This window comes from Vipera ursinii (assembly GCF_947247035.1).
Source record: "Vipera ursinii genome assembly, chromosome: 6".
NCBI classification, from domain to species: Eukaryota; Metazoa; Chordata; class Lepidosauria; order Squamata; family Viperidae; genus Vipera; species Vipera ursinii.
Window position 1 is genome coordinate 19,547,425 of NC_139515.1, and position 23,566 is coordinate 19,570,990.

At 35.8% G+C, this 23,566-nt stretch overlaps 1 protein-coding gene across 4 annotated transcripts in view; it reads right to left on the reverse strand.

The window, feature by feature from the left end:
• Positions 1–23,566, reverse strand: part of PLXNB2 (plexin B2) — a 376,688-nt gene that overhangs the window by 121,848 nt on the left and 231,274 nt on the right. For all 4 annotated transcript variants that reach the window (XM_083365660.1, XM_083365663.1, XM_083365662.1 and 1 more), the window contains 2 exons: positions 3,523–4,639; positions 2,655–2,837 (listed from right to left, as the gene is read on the reverse strand). In XM_083365660.1, the coding sequence (XP_083221786.1) occupies positions 2,655–2,837; positions 3,523–4,639 (1,300 nt within the window). The remainder of the gene's footprint in view (positions 1–2,654; positions 2,838–3,522; positions 4,640–23,566) is intronic.

The following is a 23,566-nucleotide window of genomic DNA, read 5'->3' on the forward strand; positions in this document are numbered from 1 at the left end:
ATTTAGACATGTGCATAATCTTAAATGAACTTGACTGAAATGTTAAGCCGTCATGATCTTCTCTTTTTTAAAGAAAGAAACATTAATTTATCTGCATTTAAAATTTGATTGTTGAATAAGAAATATCAAAGATTTAAGGAAACCCCATGATTTATTAAACAAACCTGCTGCTGAAATCTTGATCAGCAGCTAAAATTAAATCCCTTCTCTGATTCTTATACAAAGACACATCAAGACACGTTGAAAGTAGAATTAAACTTTAAGTCTCTCATTCAACTATAGGAATAGAAGGGAAAGGAGACTAACTGATGTCCCAAGGATTTATTCAGACACATGCATATAATGGGGGACATTAATATTTGGTTAAAAATTATTTGGTAATTGGATATGGACTTTGGACTGATGCTCCTTTCCTCTTCTCTCATCCTGTATTTCTTAAATCATTACAATACAAACTTGTAAGCAACTGTGATAAACTGATGGTTTGCTTGCCAGGCTGAAATGGAAATCAACTTATAAATGTAAAAATGTGTCTATGTCACTCCAGAAAACAGTTCATTAAAATACACTGTCTGTAGATATTTTCTGCTGCTTTTTGACCATCACTGAACACTATGATCAAATGCTTTCCCAATAACAGCTGTTGTAGTTTTAAGATGCCAAAAGGCTGTTTTTGTTGCAGGAAGCACAGCTACTAAAATGGAAATAATATTTAAGCATATTTCTAATCCTGGTTAATAGGCCAAATGTAATGAACATAAATTAGTTTGCTCATATTGGCTATGCCACTGAACAGATGTCAAGAATCTAAGGGGAGAAGAGAAAATGAAAACCTATGATTTAGATCTCATTCACTAGGCTCTGATTTAACCAGAGTCTATTGAATAAAGCCATGACTAGTTTGGTATATGCACCTCATTAATCCATAAATGAAATGACAACATTGAATTCCTGGCTAGAACGCAGCCTTGCTGTGACCCTTTTCATCACCATTATTTTAGCCATTGCCTATCCTCTTTAGCCTGTTTCCAACCAATATGGCCCTGAGCTTTCTTTTGCCAAATGGACCCACAATACTTGCTGGTGTCATCGGTCCATCTTGTTTTAGGTCTCTTTCATGGATGCTTTTTATCAAGTGGGATCATTCTATGACTGCCTTGGTCCACCTGCCATCACTTATTCTTCCTATGTCACCAGCCCATTTCTTGCTATGTGACCCTTTTATGTCTTCCAAAAAATTTTTCAAAAAAAGTTGTAATGCCCTCACCCTCTTTTTTTTAAAAAAAATTCAGGGATCTTTTAAGGCTCAATGTCTAATTTAAGTTTTTTAGAAGCTTACTATACCTGTCCCAATTCTAAAAACCTTCCCAAATCTTCCTGCCAAAAGTCAAGAGAAATATTTTAGAAGTTTTTTTAAAAAATCTTCAAAACATAATCAAATATATTTAGCTAATAAACTGATAGATCATTGTCTTTTTGGGAAGGTTATCTTTGAAGGTTGAGTTTGTACTGATTTTAGACTGAAAACTATATTTCTATTACAGGGAATCTTGACTTAACGACCATTCATTCAGTGACTGTTCGATATTATGATAGCACTAAACAAATGGCTAGTTATGGTTGATCCCTGAAGTTACAGTGTTCCATAGTCACATGATCAAAATTTGGATACCTAGCAGCCCACTTGCATTTATGACTGCGGTGTGCATTTCAACTCCCCCACCCACCCATTTTCTCCCTTCCCTATCTTTTAGCCACTCTGCTGCTGTTTCCTTCCCACCACCCCCAGGTGATCTTTGCTGTCTTCTCCGTCCCAAAGATCAGCTAGGGATGGTGGGTGGTGGCGGGCATAAGAGAAATCAGCAGATGCAAGGCAGCCAAAAGGGCAGAGATGGTGGGGAGTTGGCTAGGAAGTTGAAGTGGAGATATCAGCAGCATGAGAGGAGGAGCATAAGGTCCTTGCCTAGCTACTGCTGCTAGGCAATGCAATCACATCGTATGCTAGCTACCAACCACTTTGTGACAGAAATTCTGGGACCAATTAGGATTGTTATGCACAGATTACCTATATTCTTGAATTATGAATTTATGATCTTTAAGCACAGTCATGATTGAGGGAGGAGCTCATTTTCGAGTTATATATCACTGCCATCATCTCTTAAACACTGTACAGATGGTCCTTGACTTGCAACCATGACTGAGCCCCAAATTTTTGTTGCTAAACAAGACTGTGGTTAAGTGAGCTTTGCCCCATTTTATGACCTTTCTTGCCACCGTTAAGTGAATCACTGAAGTTGTTAAGTTAGTAACATGGTTGTAAAGTGAATCTAGCTTCCCCATTGATTTTACTCATCAAAGGATCGCAAAAGGTGATCACATGACTCCAGGGCACAGCAATCATCATAAATATGAACTAGTTGCCAAGCACATGAATTCTGATCATGTGATCATGGGGATGCTGCAACAGTTGTTAAGTGTGAAAAATGGTCATTTTTATCAGAAGTTATCCTTCAGATGCTTTTAGCTTCATTTATTTTATTTAAAAATCAAACAATCACTTGGAATAACTTTATGTCTATAGCTGATTTCTGATGACTATAATTTTAGTATTCTATCTCACCTAATTTTTAGCATTAAGATACATAAGAAATTACCTTCAGAATTCTGCCATCTGATGTTCCAACAAATACTACAGTCTTCCCATTCTCCACAGCAAAGTTCACTGCTGTTAAATTTATGCCTTCCTTTTTGAACACAGGTTCTGCAGAAATTCCTTCTTTGCTTCCCAAAGGATATGGTAAATGTTCAGAGCCACATGGAAACGTTACACTTGAATTCTAAGAAGGGATACATGAATCAGAAAATCATAAATTCAAACAAATATTAACCCTGAAACTAGGATTGATCTGAAAATTTAAGTGTTTCTGAAAAATAGAAAAGTTGCGCATTATGACATCTAAGTAAGTTGTGAATGGATCAATGGATTACAAAACGGCATATGTTCAAAAATGTTAGTATGTCCTCTAGAAAAAAATTGTTCCGCACATGCAGGACCTGCAATGTTTCCTCAGATGCTCTAATGTTGCTGATACACTACCATTAATATAATCAGCCTTTTTTCTCCTATTAAAAAAAACTATTTACTGTCCCTTGATACAGAAACCATGAAGGCATAATCGAGCCAACAGAAAGCACTTTTAAACTGGAATATTTTAATGAAATATATTCATAGACTTGCTTAGATTTGACTGAATTGTGCCTGTTTGAAACCCTTGAATGAACAGCATAAAAACATAACTGAAATGCAGTTTGATATAGTTGTCTTTCGTATGAAATAGTGATCCAATACTGCCTGAGAGAAAAGAAGACCTTATAAATATTATGCAGGTATATCTCTGGATGGTAAAAACCAAAATAACATTTGGGCTTACTAATGATGTTTGAGGCTTGGAGTTTTATGTTATGAAGGGGAAATATTAGATAAATGCTCATTTCCACAGCAACTTCATTATTTCAACTCACCTGGTGCGATGTAGTTTTGCATGGAGCATTTTCTGTTCTGAATGGTTTGTAAAATACATTGCGTGAATCCTTTGTATAACATTTTTCCCTGTTTTCTTCCATTTTTTTGTTGATATCACTCAAGTTATAAACACACATGGCAGACACCAAGGAGTCTTTTTCCATTCTCCTGAAAAGGCCAATGAGCAGTTTGTCCTGTGGTGAGGCCTCAAAAGCTTGCTCTGATGATGCTAGATTATGCGTTGGGTGTTCCCCATGGACAGAAGCATAGATTGCATTGCTTTGATTAAAAGGGCCAGTGTCATCTTTACATTCCAAGTCCATTTCAAAATAGGAATGATAATGTTCATCTTCTTTGCAGAGCCGCCCAATAAGTGTCCTGTTTATAGTGGCCTGCCTCTCATTCTGATTGAAAATAAAATAAACAAATTTATTGTCTTCAAAGATGTAGAGGAACTGCTGTGAGCTTGAGTAAGGATATGCTGATTTAATAGCAGCAGGATCAGCATACAATTCAAAAATCTCTCTCCCATCTCCATTGAAAAGCTGTCGAGTGCTGATTATGACCCCGTTGTCATTTGCCCCATTGCCCTTCCCCACAAACATCATTCGGCCTTTTTTCAAAGAGGTGATCAGCCCAACCGTGGCTACATTCTCATCATTGCTTGCAACAAACGATTTCTCTCCGCTGCCGGTCTCATAGTAAGTCCTGTTGGAAATATTTTCAAGCTCTCTTATAGAGCATATGCCCCTAAATAGACTCCCACAGACTACTATTCTTTTCTCCTGCGTGTCCACCAGCAGTAATTTGTTGTAATTGTCTGTCATTTGTTTGTCAGAGCACTGGCTTTCTTCAATGGGAGGTGTGCATTTTTTGTTATCCAAATATGGCCCGGTGATTATTTCAACTATTGAGGGTTTCAAGTCTTTTGTGAGTTGATGCAGGGCATTTACTGCTCCTAAGTAGACTGTCCCCGTATTGTGGTTCACTGTTAGGTGACTAAGTTCCGTCTTACTCTGGTACATATCCCATTTCTTTGACCTTAATGCATGAGAAACACAAGAGTAGCTCAGGATGCTCAATATCCATATCCATATAGCCATTTCTCTGCGGTACCTAATGAGTAAAATTTTAAAAAAGTTTATATTATGAATTCCTAAAATAAAACAAAACAAATATTTAAAAAAGGAACAATTTGTAAATCTGAAAAATACCAAAAATCTAAACTGTAAGGCAGCGGTCCCCAACCTTTCCAGCTCTGCGGATTGATGCTGGGAGTGGCCATGGGAGGGGGGGAGGGAAGAGGACATGGTTTTGCACCTGGATGCAGCCTGGAGGTTGGCATATTCATCAAAACCTTAATTAAATCTACGAGTGGCTATTTCATAACACGGTCACTAGATTTGCCACTTTTAAACCATTTAGTCTTTTTATCTTAACCAGTTGGGCAAAAATCAAATCACTGTTGTACTGTATGAAAGCAGTACATAATCAAATAAATCTGAGGCAGGAGCAAGATATTATCTTCTCAGCCCAGAGATTTTTAAAATTACTTTCCAGTAACAGGCAGCCCATTTTGATTAATTGATAACTTTATAATATCCTTGTCTAATACAAACCTGGTAGAGATTTACAATTTTAAAAACAATGAAAACATACCCAGGATAGAAAACTGTATAAAATAACTCAGAAAAAAGGCTGGGAGATAGAAAATGATACAGTCTATTTATACAGTTATAGTTCATAATGTCAAACTCATAGTCTAAAGTAGGGGTGTCATCATGTGAAACCATGCCCATCCCATTGCCGACAATGGCAAAAAAGCTGTGATATGTCGTGACACGTCACGTGACGTTGCGAGTTTGACACCCCTGGTCTAAAGTCATATTAATACAGAACACAACATGGTTTTGTTAATGGGGAAAAAAAACCCTCTGAGGAAATATCACAAAATTACTTTTAAGTGAAATCTGAAATTTGCAAAAGAAAATATTTTTTTGCCCACATTCTGTTCACATGTTTATAATACATACTTTGAAAACAAAACAAAATCTTAGATCTATTTAAGGTGAAAGACTCTGAATATTAAAAAGGTAATCAAAGGTTGTCACAGAAATTGTCTTCCAGGTTCTCGTCTTTTGTAATATATAGCAAAGTTAAGTCTGTGACATAATTCATCCCTGTTGGTATTTTCCCATTACTGACAAAAAGAAAAAAAAACACAGAAGGGAAACTTAGCAGAATGTTACAGTAAAGAAAACATGGACCCAGAACTTCCATCAATGGCAATCATTCTTTGTTTTTAGTAAGTGAAGTTCTGCCATTTGCATTCTGCATTTCATCATTGCTAATTTGCTTCCTGGTTCCATGAAAGAAAAACAAGCAACTCCTTGCATCTCTCATAGGAGGCCCAACTGATTATCTGCAAAACCACTGAAAGAAAAGGAAGTGGGAAACACTGCCTATTAAGAGAAAATAAAAACGATGAATTCTGGAATAATTGGCATTCAGTTAATCTGGTGACTAATCATGGAAGCCACTGGAGAAAACCATATCTTCTCACATTTTAATTAAAACAGAACTTATTTTTTTTCCTAGACTATTAAAGTGCATCCATTAACACTATTCCTTTTTAAAGGTGGTTTGAGAAATTCTGTCATAAAAGGTTAATGCTTTCATAGCTATTTAATTAATTCCTAAAAGAAATAAAACGAAGGTGGCATGCAATTTTTCATTTTTCAGCCCTTTCTTCTGTGCTAAGAGTTAGGGCAAAACCAGATAGAAGATACGTATTTAAGCATGAATCTTCCCTGATCATACAAGTCAATTAAAGAAAGGCACCACTTAGTGAGAAGAACTGCAATTTTTTTTGCCTGTTCTGTATTATATATTCCTCCCAATTTCTGTCCCCAAATGCTTTACCAACATGAGTGTCCCATGTGAAAAAGTAATACAGAAAAAATGACCACAGGACAAAGGCACATGCAAATATGTACTTTACAATCCTGAATTTCTTTTGCTTCAATTACTGAGATTTACATGTGCATAGTTTGGCATTTAAATTGCAGACATAGAAAAGAATAATACTGTTGAAATCAAAGGACCCCTTTAACTAGAAAATGAATTTATGCAATCCAGTACTTCTCTATAGCCCACTTTATTTTGATTTCTACTGTTTCTGCTCAACCCATCATCTTCTGAGTTATTTAAATGTACATGCTATAAATAATTTTTGCATATTCTAATAGTGAATCATGAATGTAAAACACACATTGAAAATAGTATACCTGGAAGTCAGACAATATCTGTGTTTTTGCATTCATGTTCGAGTTTCCAACAAATCCAGGAAATTTATTAAGTGAGCTCCTGGTTATCTACTAAACTTGACAGAATAACTGGTTTGGGGCTTTAGAGTCATACTCTTTGTTTATAGACATTAATTTTTAATTGATAATGAGTTTAATTAAATTAAATATCTTAAAGCCATATTTTTGATTTGGGAAGGTAGTAGTGAAATATTGCACATTACAGCCCTGTTATAAGCTTTGGTTAAAATGAATTAAATTATTTTTCCCATATTATCAACCTTGGTCTTCTTGTAGATCTCTTCACCTTTCACTGGTTATTCTATGTTTTGGAAGCCTGCTTATATTGTTCCAATGTCTTCCTAGGTCAGTAATTATTTGAAGCCCAGCTATTTTTACCTGAGCTCTAATTAACAATCAATAAACTAGATTAGTGTACACACTAGCAACAGCCTACAGTACAGAACATTCAGAAGCAACCAAAACTCCATTTGCTATTAGAGAATACTAATTTTATAGACATGCAAGACTGGCACATGGCACATAGCCAGCTGTGCCATAAGAAAAACAGAAGAAAGGAAATGTTGAGGATTGGTTATAGTAGGAAAAGTCATAGACTCAGTGAGAAACCATAAAAAATGGAAAGTTGTTTAAGTTTATTTATTAAATGTGTATAGTCACTGACTATTATAGCTATTAACATTACAAAAACAGCTTTAAACAGCTTTAAAAAATAAAAATACGCCTTAAATCAATACTGGCTGCACATGATTTAGTAAATTTTTGTTTATTTTTTTCTGGAAATAGAGTTATACTCTGATATGATTTTATTAAAATCAGATAAAAGAAAGCATCTTTTTACTGCATCTGAATTTAGCTGACAATTGTCTACCTTTTTCAATTTATTTCTTTGAGATTTGATAAGTATTATAACTAATATAAAAGATAATATGGTAAATCTTCAATCTAAGAATAACCACAAAGGCAGATGCTTTGTTTAACAGAGATTTGCTGATATTTACCCTCAGTTATAACCTTGGTCATACCCTGTAATCTTAAAGTTGTAAATGTTTGGTTAGCTTTACAACTGGTTACACTGATGTGTGTCTTTTCAAGCTGCATGTTGTAAAACAATGTGCAGAGTTCTGGAAATCATAGGGAAATCTCTCAAGTAAGAGTGATATCTACTAAGTTCAGAGATTTATTGGATCTACATTGAATCAAGGATTTAAACTTTGCCGATAATAAATATTGCTTGGAATATACAAATACGCTTTTCATTACTTGCGGGAAGATTTATTTTTTAATTTATTTAATTTACTAGACCAGGAGTAGGCAACTTTGGCTCTTTTATGACTTGTGGACTTCAGTATCCAGAATTCCTGAACGAGCCATACTGACTCAGGAATTCTAGGAGTTGAAGTCCACAAGTCATAAAAGAGCCAAGGTTGCCTACCCCTGTACTAGACTCTCTAACAAGAGAGTCAGTCTGGTATGGTGGTTAAGGAATCAGGCTAGAAACTGGGAGACCATGAATTTTAGTCCTGCCTTAGATACAAAGTCAGCTGGATGACCTTGGTTCAGTCAGTCTCTCTCAGCCCTAGGAAAGAGGCAAATTGATATCTTGCCAACAAAACTGAAGAGATGTTTCCAGACAGTTTCCAAGAATAATGCACACAGACATCTACAGTTCAACATCTTCATCAACCATCTAGATCAGAGGTCCCCAACCTTTTGGGCACCAGGGACTGGTGCCATGGAGAAAGGTTTTTCAATGCACCAGAGAGGGTGAGGTTTCGCGTACTGCCTCCATCCTGCAGATGGGGCTTTGCTTGTCTGGGTGGCCTGGTTGCTGGCATGCTGTGGACCGGTGCCAGTCCATGGACCGGGGGTTGGGGACCCCTGATCTAGGTGAGGGAATAGTAGGGGAACTCATCAGATTTGTAGATGACACTTAGCTGGCAGGAATACTTAACACTCCAGAAGACAAGCTCAAAATCCAAAAAGATCTTGACAGACCTGAGCACAGGGCCTTATCTAATAAAATGAAATTCAACGTAGATAAAAGTAAGGTTTTTCACTCAGGCAAGCAAAACCAACTATATAATGCCAATAACTGCGAGAGGGATCTTGGAGTGTTAGCGCATAATCATTTAAATATGAGCTGACAATGTGCGGCGGCAGCCAAAAAAGCGAGCGCAATACTAGGCTGCGTTAATAAAGGGATGAAATCAATATCATGTGAAGGTCTAGTACTGCTTTATAAAGCCTTAGTAAGACCACACTTGAAATACTGTATCCTGTTCTGGTCACAACAATATGAAAAAATATGTAGAGACACTGGAAAAAGTGCAGAAAAGAGGAACAAAAATGATTAGGGGGCTGGAGGTTAAAACATACAAGGAACGGTTACAGGAATTGGGTATGTCTAGTCTAAAGAAAAGAAGACCATGGGGAAATATGATTCCAATATTTGAGGAACTCCTACAAAGATGGGGGGGGGTGTCATACTCTTTTCCAAAGCACCAAAAGCCAAGACAAGAAACAATGGACAGAAACTATCCAAGGAGAAAAGCAACCTAAAACTAAGGAGAAATTTCCTAATGGTGAGAGCAATCAACCAATGGAATAGCTTGTCTTCAAAAGTTATGGATGCTTCATCACTGGAGGCTTTCAAAAAGAGACTAGACAACCATTTGTCTGAAAAGATATAAAGTCTCCTGATTGAGCAGCGGGTTGGACTTGAAGACCTCCACAATCCCCCAAAACAAGACCATCTACCTGAAGAAAATATTCCGGTCCCTTTCCTACAAAAACACAAATAAAGAAATTGAGGCTGAATAAAAATTCCAATAATCATAAATATGATGTACCAAGTCAAGACTGGACCATCTGGATCTCAAGAGAAAGTTGCTCCAGAAGACAGGCACCATGAAAGAGAATGACACCTTCTTGGAGTTATAATAATTCAGTTTTAGTAAGGGTACCTAGAGCATGCCATACAGTGAGATTAGTGGGAAGGAAAATAAGTTCAGTAAGAATCAAAAGTGCCCCACAACAGAGGTCAGTACTTATTAAAATTGCCTTACAGTGTCCTCTAAGGTTATGCAAAAAATTTACTTTATTATTCCTGTTGAATTTGATTTAGTAAGCATTAAATCAATGATGGTGAACCTATCACATTCATGGCCTCTGCTGACTCCAAAATCATGCAAGAATAGGGCATATCTTTCTCACTGTTTTGGGAGGCTGCAGAAGCTGCACTTGTCAAGAGAAAGCGAACACTGCCTGAAAGTAAGTGGTGCATAGGAGCAATCACCTCTACCTCAGGCCCAACCATGGTGCTACCAACAAGAGGCCTAGATGGGGACAGATAGAGAATTGTTTCTGTTTTGTTCGGGTTGACGCACCAGCAAAGTCTTTCAAAAATTTCCACTTGCCAAGCCTAAAAGGTTTGCCATCTCTGCATTAAATAGTAGTTCACTTGTGTTTTATAACCCTTGCTTACATTTTACTTTGTTGCTAATATGTTGCTTTCAAGATTCATTTATGTTTCTCCAATCTCTGGTAAACATGTATGCACAAATATACACACGCTACACTTAGCTGTATTCCTTATTTATTTATTTATTTAGATTTATATACCGCCCTTTCCCGAAGGACTCAGGGCGGTTTACAGGATATTTAAAAGAAAATCAATACAAAAGTTAAAACAAATTAAAAAAAGAATAAATGAAACCCTGAGAAAAATAAAAACCCAGTTAAAATTAAAATTAAAAAAATTCTCAGCCTGGGCCAGAGAGCTCGAAGAGTCAGGTCTTCAGGTCCCGGTGGAATGAACGGAGGTCGGGGGCAGTCCTAAGCTCCGCGGGCAGCTGGTTCCAAAGGGCAGGCGCGCCCACTGAGAAGGCCCTACCCCTGGGTGTTACCCGCCGGCAATCTTTAACCGGCAGCACCCTGAGAAGACCCTCCCTGTGGGAGCGCACTGGACGAAGGGAGCTTGATGCTGGCAGCAGGTGTTCCCTCAAATATCCCAGACCCAAGCCATTTAGGGCTTTATAGGTCATCACCAGCACCTTGAATCTCACAAGAAGGGCAACCGGAAGCCAATGCAATTCCTTGCCTATATGCTGCAAATTTTAAATACATTTTTATGGTTTATTTCATATATAAGCTATCTGTGACTTTTCTGGTTCAGTTATTTTGCTCACTGGAGTGAACTTTCTCTTGAGGTGCAAAAAAATCTGATACTTAAATTTTTCATGCACTTTTAAGAGGAAGATAATTCATCAGCCCTAAAACAATTTACAAAGTCTTTGTTTTGGCCCCAGCAATTCTCAGTTTATCGTAGCTGCTGCCTTTAGTGCAGGAGGTAATTCAGAAAGCTTTTCAGTTTTCTGCTTCATGGATTCATATAAATATTGCCAAGATGAAGCATTGTCCCCTCTTTTTACATGGAAGAACCCTATTTGCTTAGATGAGTTTTGAACTCTCAAACATGGTAACACAGTTACTATCTACAAATTAATCCTGCCTACTCAATAGATTCTAATAAATAAAATGATTTCAAAATTCCTGACAAAGAAACATTACAATAATATGTACTGTATTATAAACATAGCCTGCTTACTCCAGTTATGATTAATATGCAACATGTACAGTTATATCCTTCACTTTCTATTTTTTTCTCATTTTAAAATGGCTTGTGTGGATAAAGACTGCAAGTTTGCCAAAACCACCTTAGGAGCTTCACATTAAAATTAAGATCTGAACATGGTTTCTCATTTCCAAGCTCAGCTAGGTATGGCACTGTTCTGATTATTTAGTTACTCCTGCATCTGAGCCCCTGTGAAGAAGAACATCGCAGAATATAATAAACCATGCTCCCTGTTCAAAAGATGAGAGAGTCTCAAGATGGCAACTTGTGTTGCTCAAGATGAAATATTAGAAATGGATCCATGAGATTTGTCAAAACACATATATTAAGTTCCTCTGAGAGCGAGATGGGTGGTACCTAAATTTGATATATAAATAAATAAATACATAAATAAATTAAGACTGATGGAATTAAAATTTCTTTATTCTCTGCCTGACACCCTAAAACCAATCTTTTTTTTCTAGCCATGTTTAAGTCTCCACAGCAGTGCCAGTTCAGGACGGTTCTCAGAAATCTCACAGAACTGTGAGGTATAAAGGGTCTTTGACACAGAACCTTATTAGTTATGCAGTTCTTTTCAGTTTCAATCTCAAGCTGTGTGCATTCTTTTTTCATCCTCCGAAAACCGTCAAGGCCCCTCATTTGCCCTGTACATCTGTTGGGATTAATTGAATTGCAAAGCATTCTGTTTTGAGAAACCTGTTCTCTTCCTCTACCCATTCCCAATTCTCTCCAGGAGCTGGGGTTACTTATTTACAATTCTGTTTTAAGTCAAATCCTTCTCATGGAAAGCAAATTTGTCAAATTATTACCAATAAACCTGCACTATAAAGAGCAATATAGAGCAAAAGTATAGAGTAAAATATTTTCAAGAAGCAGAAAATACTCTGAAAAAAATGTCAAAGTAAGATACAAAAGCATAACACACCGCAGGTGTCTCTTCTACAACACAAGAAAAAAAATGATTGTTATTAAGAAAGGTAAAATACAATTTGCATGCAAACTATTTTTGGTGGCTCCATCGTATTTTTGGCACATTATAAGAAGGTTTATTTTCAACTTTAGGAATAAAAGCCTGAATATTAAATGTACCAGTTTCATTGACAATAAATTTTAACTTTTAGAATGTCTTCTAATATGAGGCTTTTTCCCCTGAGACAAAGTAGTAGCCACCAATGTTAAGATCCAAGATCATAATTAGATGTTTTCATTAACAAACTCAATTTCCAGACAGTGTTTTATAGAATCCTGTTCTCCTATGAGCTCAAACAAAAGAGAGGAAAAAACCCCAATGATTTTAGAATATTAGGAGGGTCCAGATATTTTGAAAGTGCAGATATCAGAGACAAAAATATGATTTGGGTGTCTGGATTATTATTATTTATCAATGGAATACAAATGAATTCCTGTCTATACTTAACTACCATGTCACATGAATTAAACTGTCTGTTGCATTATACTTATGAAAAGCCACTCTTCCAAATGCTTTAAACTTTTCAAGTGCACTCAATAATAGGTATTCCTTTATTGTTTTCTTGTCTTTAAAAACCTGCCAAACAATAAAGCAGTTCATCTCATGCTTCAACCTTTCCTGACATTCCTGTTGAGAGAAATAATGTAATACATATGTAAACAGCCAAGGAGAATCCTATTAAATTTGTTTACTGCTTTTTTTTATTCTGCTTGATGCATTTCTATTATCTATTTTAGGAAGCCTCTTTGCGCAAAAGAAACACCAAACTAGTGTTTATGATTTCTCTTTTAAATCTTATGAGAAAATCTTAGAATTCAACTATCTAGTAGGGAATTAACAGCAATTTGTCTGGAATGGAAAATTATCTCAATGGCAAATCAGACAACTTCTATTTGATCATAGAACCTTTCTGGAAGCAACGATAAAATCTTCACTAAAATAATTTATGATGCCCGTAATAGGACAAATGTGACCAAAAACAATTTTAAGCCAAAGCTGTAGCTCTTAGTTAAACGTGAACAGTATCTTCTGTCTCCAAACTCTAATGCAAATCACTTGCTAGAAATCAAACCTGATTTAATTTTTTGGCTAAAAATGTTTTGTACACTAAATGGGATAAATGTATTCCATGGCTTAGATCTAAAAGCATATCTTAAAGATCAAATGTGTAGCAGGAAAAGCCTGATTTAGAATGGTTCAACCAATGTCGTTTTATTGTTGGCCCATAACTTTATTCTTTCAGAGAAGTATCGGAGATGAGTGGTTTGAGTGCACATCTAGTCACACTGTTGTGGACATTCAACAAACTATCAGTCTGAGGAAAGGGAAATGAGTAATTGAAATACTGAGGACTTTTGCTTGCTGTTTAGTTTACTGCCCATCTCCTGCCGCTGGCAATGACTCTAAAATAACCAAGAAACCTCAGGCTGCTGTAGTAGCCATGATTTTTATTTCTTATTTATTTCTTTATACCAATTTGGTATATAATCTGAGGCCTTCTCTGGAAAAGACATACCTTGCTTTAATGATATCCATCAGGGCTACTGTAATACAATTGTAAGCCACCCAGAATCACCTTTGTTGAGATGGGCAGCATATAAGTTTAACAAGTAAGCAAGCAAATAAATAAATAAATTTCTATAAACTAGCTTTTGAAGATGCCCAGGAAGATGGTCTTTCAGACCTATGCCAACATTTAGGAAAGTTTTGAAAATTTAATTTCATCTTCATTTATTCTTCTACAGGGTTTTCAAAGGGAAATGTTCTGTCATTCTCTTTATGTCTGCTCTGATTTTCTTTTTGCATAAAAGTAAAAGGTTTTACTGTTAGGTTCTCTAGATATTAGCAATCTTGGCTATTTTATTATTATATGATTCTTGTAGTCACCTTCTATTGTTTGAAGAAGCAGGGTAGAAAGAATATTGAAGTTTTTGAACTTTGATGCTGGAAAAGACCCTTGAGAATGGATAACTAAGAAAGCAAACAATTTGATCATTTAACAAATCAATCAAAATGCTCATTTGAAACAAGAATCACTGAATTAAGATTATTACTTTAGATACATTTTGCAAAGACATAGGTATCTGGAAAAAACCTGTAATTCTGGGAAATAGTGGAAGAAAAGAGATGATACTTCTGGGAAAACCCTACCAACCTAATGACAAATAATCAATCAATCTTTATAAAATTATAGAAAAGGTATTTTATATATGTATTTTAACTGCTTTTCCTTGATATGTATATATATGTATTTTATACGTGTATGTGTATTTTATACATATATATTTGTAAATATATATGTATTTTTAATTCTTTTTTTCTTCTTAATTCAAAATAAATATTCTATATGTGTTATGTAATACCTTCCAGTGTTCAACCAATGGCCACGATGAAGGGGTGAAGGAGCAAAAGTCAGTTTTAGAAGTCTACCAAAAGGAATTTATGCTCCACCCAATGGCAGATAACAATACTTTTGTAAGACAGTATTGTTTTAAAACATCTTAAGAGGGCTTATTTTCTATCTTTACAGTTAGCCCAGCAATATTTTAACTATGTTATGATCCAGGTCACCTAGGCAGAGGCAGGCATTGATAGGGTCCTTATTATCCTGTTAGCTGCCACAACAAATGGCCCTACAATGGCCGATAAGGCTCCACCCCACACTTCACTGAAGGCAGCCATCCTCAGTCCCACAAACAAAAGCTAGTCAACAGACAAAACCAATTTGTAAAGGCACAAAGAAATTCAAAAGAGAAAGTGAAAGCTCAAGGGGCAAGGTCCAGAGTCAAGTTCCAAAAGGAAGGCAATTCCAAAGGTCAGCTCTTCTCCAATCCTCTGGTAGTCCTCCAGTGCTCCAGGATTTTTTTTTTAAGATATGGTACAATGGATCTGAGATAACATCTGCCAGCTCCTTCCGAACTCTGTGATGTAATCCATCAGGTCCTGGTGATTTATATTCATCAAGGTCAGACAAGTGTTTTCTTACGATTTTCTTGCTTATTTTATTTTTTATTTCTAGTTTGTCTTTTACAGTTATGTTTTTGGTAGGCTGGGCTATATTTTCTTTTCTTTCTTTCTTTTGTAAATATTTTCTTGGTTTTTAACAATAACAATCTCCAGTACCTGGTGTACAGTGTGTTGTCTTGGTGTGCGTGTATATACAGTGTGTGTGTGTGTGTGTGTGTGTGTGTGTGTGTGTGTATGTATGTGTATGTATGTATGTATGTGTGTGTGTGTGTATATATATATATATATATATATATATATATATATATATATATATATATATATATATATATATATATATATATATATATATATATATGTTTTCTGAGGTTTTCGCGGGTGTTCGTATGTGGATCTTTGGTTATTCGGGTTTTTCCCCGCGTAAAACTAAAGGTGTAGGGGCGCCTACACCTTTAGTTCTACGCGGGGAAAAACCCGAATAACCAAAGATCCATAATTTACACAAATATATACATATATATATATGTATGTATATGTATGTGTGTGTGTATATATATATATATATATATATATATATATATATATATATATATATATATATATACATAAAATGGTAATTCAGTATGATAAGCCACCTTCAGTCCTTCCTGTAGATTCTCCTCTAAAAGGTTAGCCAAGAGCCAAAGTTTTTCTTTTTCTCTAAACAATTCTTAGATTAAGTCAACAGATTAGATATTTTTCTTTCAGACACTTTTTAATCTTATGGCTGGGCCAGCTCTTACTTTGTTCCCAGCTGTCTTCAAGGTCATTTAAAATTTAAAGGGACAAGTTATTAGTTTCCTAGGTGTTCTGCCAGTTTCTGAGTCATTATTGTTACTGTTTGGTGCACTAGGAGTCACTAGTTATTCATTTTCCATTTTTTCAGACAAAAAATTATTTTTGTTTTATATCTCTATCTCTATCATCTATCTATCTATCTATCTATCTATCTATCTATCTATCTATCTATCTATCTAATTTCATTAAAACCTTTCAGGCTCAGCAGTTTTTTTTTAGTTTCTAGACTTGTCCAGATTGTAGTATTTTAAATTTAATTTCGGTCTATTTCTCCCTTAGTATTAATTCGCCGCTTCCTCCTATAAGGGAATGGGGATATAGTCCTCTCCCTTCACTTTTGGAGGTTTTCTTGCTTTGTGGGTCTTTCTCAAGGATTCAGTTAGTAGATAGAAGAGAGAGAGAAGATCAATACTCTCACCAATTCCAAGAACACTGTTCACCAATGTTCTTGTTTGTGCTCTTCGACTTTGAATGCAGGTAGCTTGGGCTGGACCCTGATGCAATGCCAGACTTTCTCCTGTCAGGTCATAATCAAAAGAGCGCCCCCTCCTTCATCATCACCTTTTGGGGTGACTTCAGACCCATTTAGGGTCACCCTGGCAAGACAAAATTGACCGCAGGGAGCGGAGCTTTGCTATCCCATGGCTGTGTGCTACGGTGCAAAAGCAGAAGTCTTGGTTATAGTTTCTTTTTGCATGAAAACTGATGCAATGAATGAGTTAAGCAGCTCTGCTTTCTCTCTACTGCCCGTTACTTCCTTACCATCTCCTCTCTTGAATGGATTGATTGTTTCCTTGACTTTTTCCTTGTCATTTATATGATGAAAGAAACTAGTCTTTGCTCATTTGGAGCCTTTGCTTTTCTGACTTCATCTTTGCAGATTTGGGCTATCTGCTGATACTCTGCCTTAGTTATGTGTCCCTCTTTCCATTTTTTGTACTCGTCCTTTTTGTCTTTTAGTTTATCAGAGAGATCATTATGCAGCCATGCTGGTTTCTTCTTGGATTTCTTGTTTTTCTTTTTCAGTGGTATTATATTGGACTGGGCTTTTATGATCATACTTTTCAGAGTTTCCTACGTTTCTTCAGTTGTTTTCCCCTTTAGGATTTTTATCCATGAAATTTTTCTTAGACTTCTCCGAGTTTGTTAAAATCAGCTCTTTTAAAGTTTAAGACACTGGCTGGATTATATTCTATTTCTTCTGTTTGCATTATTGAATTGCAGTATGACATGGTCACTCTTACCCAAGGTTCCAGCAATTTTAACTCCTTTTATCACTTCTGCTTGATTAGTAAGAATTAGGTCCAGCATAGCTTTGCCTCTAGTTCCCTCCTCTACCTTTTGGATGACAAAGCTGTCAGCCAAGTTGATTAGGAATTGTTCAATCTCCCACTTGCTGCAAAGTTTGTCTCCCAGTTGCTATCAGGGTAGTTAAAGTCTGCCATTACTACTGTAGTGTATTTCCTAAATGCATTTTTAATTGATTAGCAAAGAGTTCATCTATTTCTTCTGCTTGGTTGGGTGGCCTGTAGTAGGCCCTTGCTTCACAAGGCAAAGGCAAGGCATAGGCAGAAACAAGAGTCAAGGCTGAGTTTTTCCAAAGCCGGGGGGGGGAGGATAAGCCAAAGTAACAATTGTTCCTAACAAAGACAAACTCCCCTGGCTTCTCCTTAAGTCAACCCATGCCAGGTGTTTCTTTTTAAAAAATATTTTATATTATTATTTTTTAACATAATTCACCATTAATATTTGGTAAACAGCATGTTGTCTGGGTTTATATTTACAAACAATCAATAACAATTAGTTTCTATAATTCCATACTCCACATAGTAGCTTTCCTTGATTTTCTCTTCTTCCAATAATATTCTCTTTTATCAAACTTAAATTAGTACATTTCTTAGTATTTTAGGAGATAACAGTTGAATATAAATATTTTTCTAGTATTTCTACAAGTAACAACCACATCAATATGAAGCTTCTTTTCTAATTAATCATCTTAATCACGTTATCATAGACCCTGTTATTAAAGTTCTTATTTAAATTTATTTTCCCCACAATGTTCAAAAACATTTTTACCTGTTAAGATTTTCTTAGAGTTAATTACACTAAAATATTTAAGTCTTTTTCCTCATACAAGCCATCCCAACAGTTTTACTTTTTCATATCTTTAAAAAAAAGAGGGGAAAAAAGAAGGAACAAATATACTACTTGAAAAACATGTCCCTCTTAAGCTAAAATACATTTATGTACAAAAAAATTCTATTCTTTTAAAGCATATCCAAACCAATATTTAATCTTTAAGTATTCCATCTAATAAATCCAAAGCTAATCTTTTATAACTATTCAAAACATTAATTGAAATTTTCTCAAAATCCATTACACTTAAGTATCCAAAACATTTCCCTCATATAAATCATCCCAACATTTTTATATTTCTCATATCATAAACAAAAAAATATTATGCTACTTGAGGAGCCTACCCCTCTTAAACTAAAATTCATTTATATCTAAAATTTTATTTCTTTAACCATATTCAAACAAGTGCTTAATCTTTAAATATTCCTTCTGATAAGTCCCATTATCTAATTTCTTAATTCTAACTTTAGCCTTTTTTTTTTTGCCAAACATCTTTCCTAGTCAGTATGTTCTGCTGGACCAAAAGTATGTTCCGCTGGACCAAAAGTCTTCCCATAGTTTTGTAGATATTGTTGTAGGCATAAGAAACAAGTCAAATAAGGTGTTTTTGTGGGAATGTTTTGCACCTTCATATTCCTTGAAATTCTTTCTCTTTCTCTTTTAGTTTCTCTTATCATTTTTTGTCTCTCAAATTCTCGTAGTTCTCCTGACAGCTCTGTAATCCACTTTGTTGAATCTTTTTTCTTGTCCTTAGACTTATTTTGCAATCTTGAAGTATAAGTTGTCTTTTCCATGTCCAATATTTCCTGCACATTTTTCCCCACCTGGGTTAAATCATAGTTTCTTCCATTGTTGAATTCCATCTTTAAATCTCTTTCCTCTGGCTTATGTTCAGTTATCTGCTTTACTCTCTCTCTCTCTCTTTTATTTGCTGAGAATTTTTTTGTTGTGAAGTTAAGTTGAAGATGTGTTCATTTAAAATTTCAAAATTATTTTTACTTTTCTTGTGGTTTGAGTCATTGTCATTTGTATTAGTTGTAACACAGCATACATTTCCTCATGGAAAGTATTTGTTTTTTCTTGATATATTTTTTCTGCAGATCTCTGATGTTCCATGATAGCCAAAAATCAAAGTTTTCCTTTGTCTGCAAATAGCTTTAAAGTCACAATTCAATAAGTATTTGTAAGGTCATTTTTTCCTAAGTTTTATAGTTCTCGCTTTGCAGATAGACCAAAATCTTTTCTTTTCTTTATTATAGCTGTTCTTTGTTTAGTTAAAACATTGAAGGTCGCAATAACAAGCTATCTTTTCCTGGTCTTGCCAGTTCCTGTGTTTAGAGCAGCCATAATTATATATTTTCATCCACCACTAGCACCAGTTCATTTTTCAGTTTTCAAAACAGGCAATTGCTTTCTGTTTTCATCAATAATCTTTTGCCAAGAAATCTTAACTAATTCCACCAATTTCACACTTATCCAGATTTAAGTCTTATATTCATTTCATTCCAGTATATTTCTGTCTCCCATGAAAATTTAATTAGCCCCTTCCATCAATGGGAGGGTGGAGCAAAAATCCTCCTCCTCTCACTTTTGGAGGATTTTTGCTTCTTGGTTTTTTCCCCCCAGGAAATAAATCAAGTAGAAGAGAGAGAATCAGTATTCTTACCCAGTTCCAAGAATGTTGTTTACGATCAAGTTTAACTTAGTGCTTTTTAGCTTCAGCTGCTTGTAGCTTGGCCTAGACTCTGGAGTGACACTAGCCTTTCTTCTGTTGATTTCTGGACGGGTTTCCCTGAACAACTGGATTGACTGCCATCTCTCCACAGTTGGCAGGGCTTCTCTCCTTATTTGCCACTTCTTTGGGGTGACTTTTGGCCCATTTAGGGTTCTCAAACAGAATCAGCTGTAGGGTGTGTAGCCCCTGTGATCCCTCAGCTACTTGTGCTACTGCACAAAAATGGAAGCCCCTCAATCTATGCCAGGTGTTCCTTGTGAAGAGAGGCGGGGCGACCTTCTCCTGAGCAGCCAAGCAGCCCTCCTTTGAACTTGCCTCCACTCTACTCTCTGTGACTTTGGATCGAGTGGGGGAGGGAGCTTTCCTCATCAGAAGGGATCAATTGCCTCTCAGAACCACTGCCTGTCTGCAGCCAACACTTGTGTCTGTCAGGGCAGGCAGCTTTCCATCAGGTTGACCCAATGTCTGAGGGGCCTGGGACAGCCCCTGGCCTCTCCAAACATGCCAAGAGAGACGTGCCATCTCTGTCAGATGGTCCCAGTTCCAACTCCTACTCCTCCTCTAAACTGGGATCGGAAGGGGTCATGACATAATTAAATAATAAAATTAGGGTCCATACGCTCCTAATACAATATGTCTATGTCTGTGAATGCATATTTGGCTATGCAAAAGAATCTCTGTGCATTGAATTACTTTGCAGACTAAGTAGGCATGCAGAACACTTTATAGGTTAGGAAAATGGAGTTAATAAAATAGTCCTTCAACTCGTCACTCAACTCACGGCTCTCTTCATCTGTACTACATTTGGATATGCATCTCCATCTATAGTCCTGCACAATTATCCTATTTAAGAGCTACATTAGAGGGAAAGCAATATCAAACATGCACTTCATGGAACTAGTAAGTCAGATCTATAAATATTTTCTTCTTATTAATCATATATCTCCCCAGGAAAGTTTAACATTGACTCCTTATGAAGAGAATTCTGTGTTTTGACATTCCATTTGTTAGGGAAAGACTCCTATGAATTGAGCAGAACTCTTGGTCACTGCATAAACTTATCCATTTAATATTTTTGATAGTAATAAACACATAGTTTACCACTGTCCTCTTCCAAGATGCTTTCTGACTTGACAGTCTATCCAATAACTTTAACATTTCCTGCTTCTCACCCAGGGGGTTGTGGGGAAATCAACCAAGTGCAGCTATTTTCTATCCTTATGTTCAATGGAATACCTAAATTTACTGATATATAAGGGAGGGAATACTAGAATATGATTAAAAGTATGTTTTTTTTAAGGACAGAGCCTTCATTCTACAACTGTATAAATTGAATAATCAGTAACTGAAAGAAAATTATAAGTGCTTTGCCAACAGTCCTGAACTGTGATTAAGTATCTAATGTAATTCATTCTGTGGAGAAATGGGGGTTGTAAAATCAGCATCTAACTGCAATGACATAACCTAATAATTTTGTAGGAGTGCAGAACACAGTTATTTCATATGTTTCAGTTCAAGCAGCATATTCTTGTTTTATGCCCTTTGTAATATTCAGGATTCACTATCTACTGAAATGAATATGGCATAACCCTATATTCCAGTGCAAGAAGCTCATCATCATGTCAGAGCAAACAGAAGAACCTGGCAATTATTTTCTGTTTAAAAAGTTATAAGTCATTAACATTTTGCATTGCAAAATGTTATGCTCCAATACAAAGGTCAATTATTATGCTCTATGCCTTAGCAGATAGTAATTATTATCATTGGTAGGGGGGAATCACCCTTGAACATAGCTGGGAGTCAACTGACTTTAAATAATCCAAGATCAGAAATTTTCTGATTTGAAGCTGGGTATCCTTGATAGTTCAAAAGCATTTAACCATCAATCCTTCCTGTGGCTTTTCTGCATCTTTGAATGCACCTTTTGATGTTTTCCCAAGCGTCCTGGGAAGGAAGAAGCGTTATATCAACCTACTTCTCTTACATATAAAGATTTATTAGGTGTGAAGTGATGAATTACCATATGTTGGAACATGACAGTATCTCCATATAACACACTTTAAAGGGAAAAGTAATTTCTTTTATTGCATATTTCTGAGATGAGCTCAGGTCAGCTGTGTGCTGCCAGTTAGCTGATCTGGAGATGTAAATAAAAGATTTAGTGGAAAGAAATAGATGTAGGAAAAATACAGATTTACACAGTTGTTGATAAATATTCCCCATTTATAAATTTTGCTATAATTTTATCTGAGAAGTGTTTGATAAAGCCAACCTTAATTATAAATCACAATCTGGGTCCTACATAAAAGAAATCCATTTTCCATTTAAAACCAACATTCACCCATCTTAAGAAAGGGAATTCAGACCAATTTTTTTTTATAAGAATACAATATGGATAGTCTTTAAAGTCCCCGTAAATCAAACTTACTTTAAAGAAATTCTACCTTTACTTTATATGTCCATATTGGATTAATAACTAAATGATATAGCCTAAATAGATTTTTCTAAAAATGATATATTTGCTACTAATGTTTTTGTCCAACTAATTATTACAAAATAAATAAAATAATCCAAACTCTCTGAATTACAGAACAATGAATCACAGGACAAATATCAAACTAAATGTCAAATTTCGTATACTACCACTGCATACCAGTGGTGGGATTCAGCTGGTTCGCACCACTTCAGTAGCTAATTTTTTGTTGCCCAGGCCCAGAATGGACTTCCTGAAGCGGCATCCACACAGAGAACCAGTTGTTCACATGTTTGAATCCCACCACTGCAGTATACTATTTATTAATACTGACAAACTGTAATGAGAAATAATTACAAACACAAATTTGAAGTATACTATATATGTCAAATTTTTGAACCCATGAAATGTAACTACCTCTCTTAATTCTCACTTAACAGGATTCTGAACACAATTTCTCAACTATATGAATTTTCAAAAAAAAGATTGTTAATTGTAACTAATATACAATTCATACTATGATAATATTATTTCAACTTTTCTGAAGCTACATATTAAGTTACAAGTTGCAGTTATTCATGCTTCTGACTTGAATGGTGGATCCCCCTAAAAGAAGGTAATATGCACACATCATCCATGCCAAACAGTAGCTTTGTCCTATGACCATCTGAATTTTCTCAATAACTGGCTTTTGCCATGTGAGTTTTCTGAAAAGTCAGGGTCACTGACTTCAAGAGTCAAGCTACGAAGTTTTATTTTTTTTTAAGGACTGCCATAGTGCTTCTAGCTTTACAGTTGCGAGAGGGGAGGGAAGAGCTTGGGATCCACAGGTGTTCCCTATCAGTGAGGCCACCAAAGAGATGTTTTGGCGAACTGAAGTTTTCTCCTCATAACAAATGCTGGAAGATCAATTGGACAATGTGACCGGGACTGTAAGAGAGAGCAGGGAAAGTCTTACTC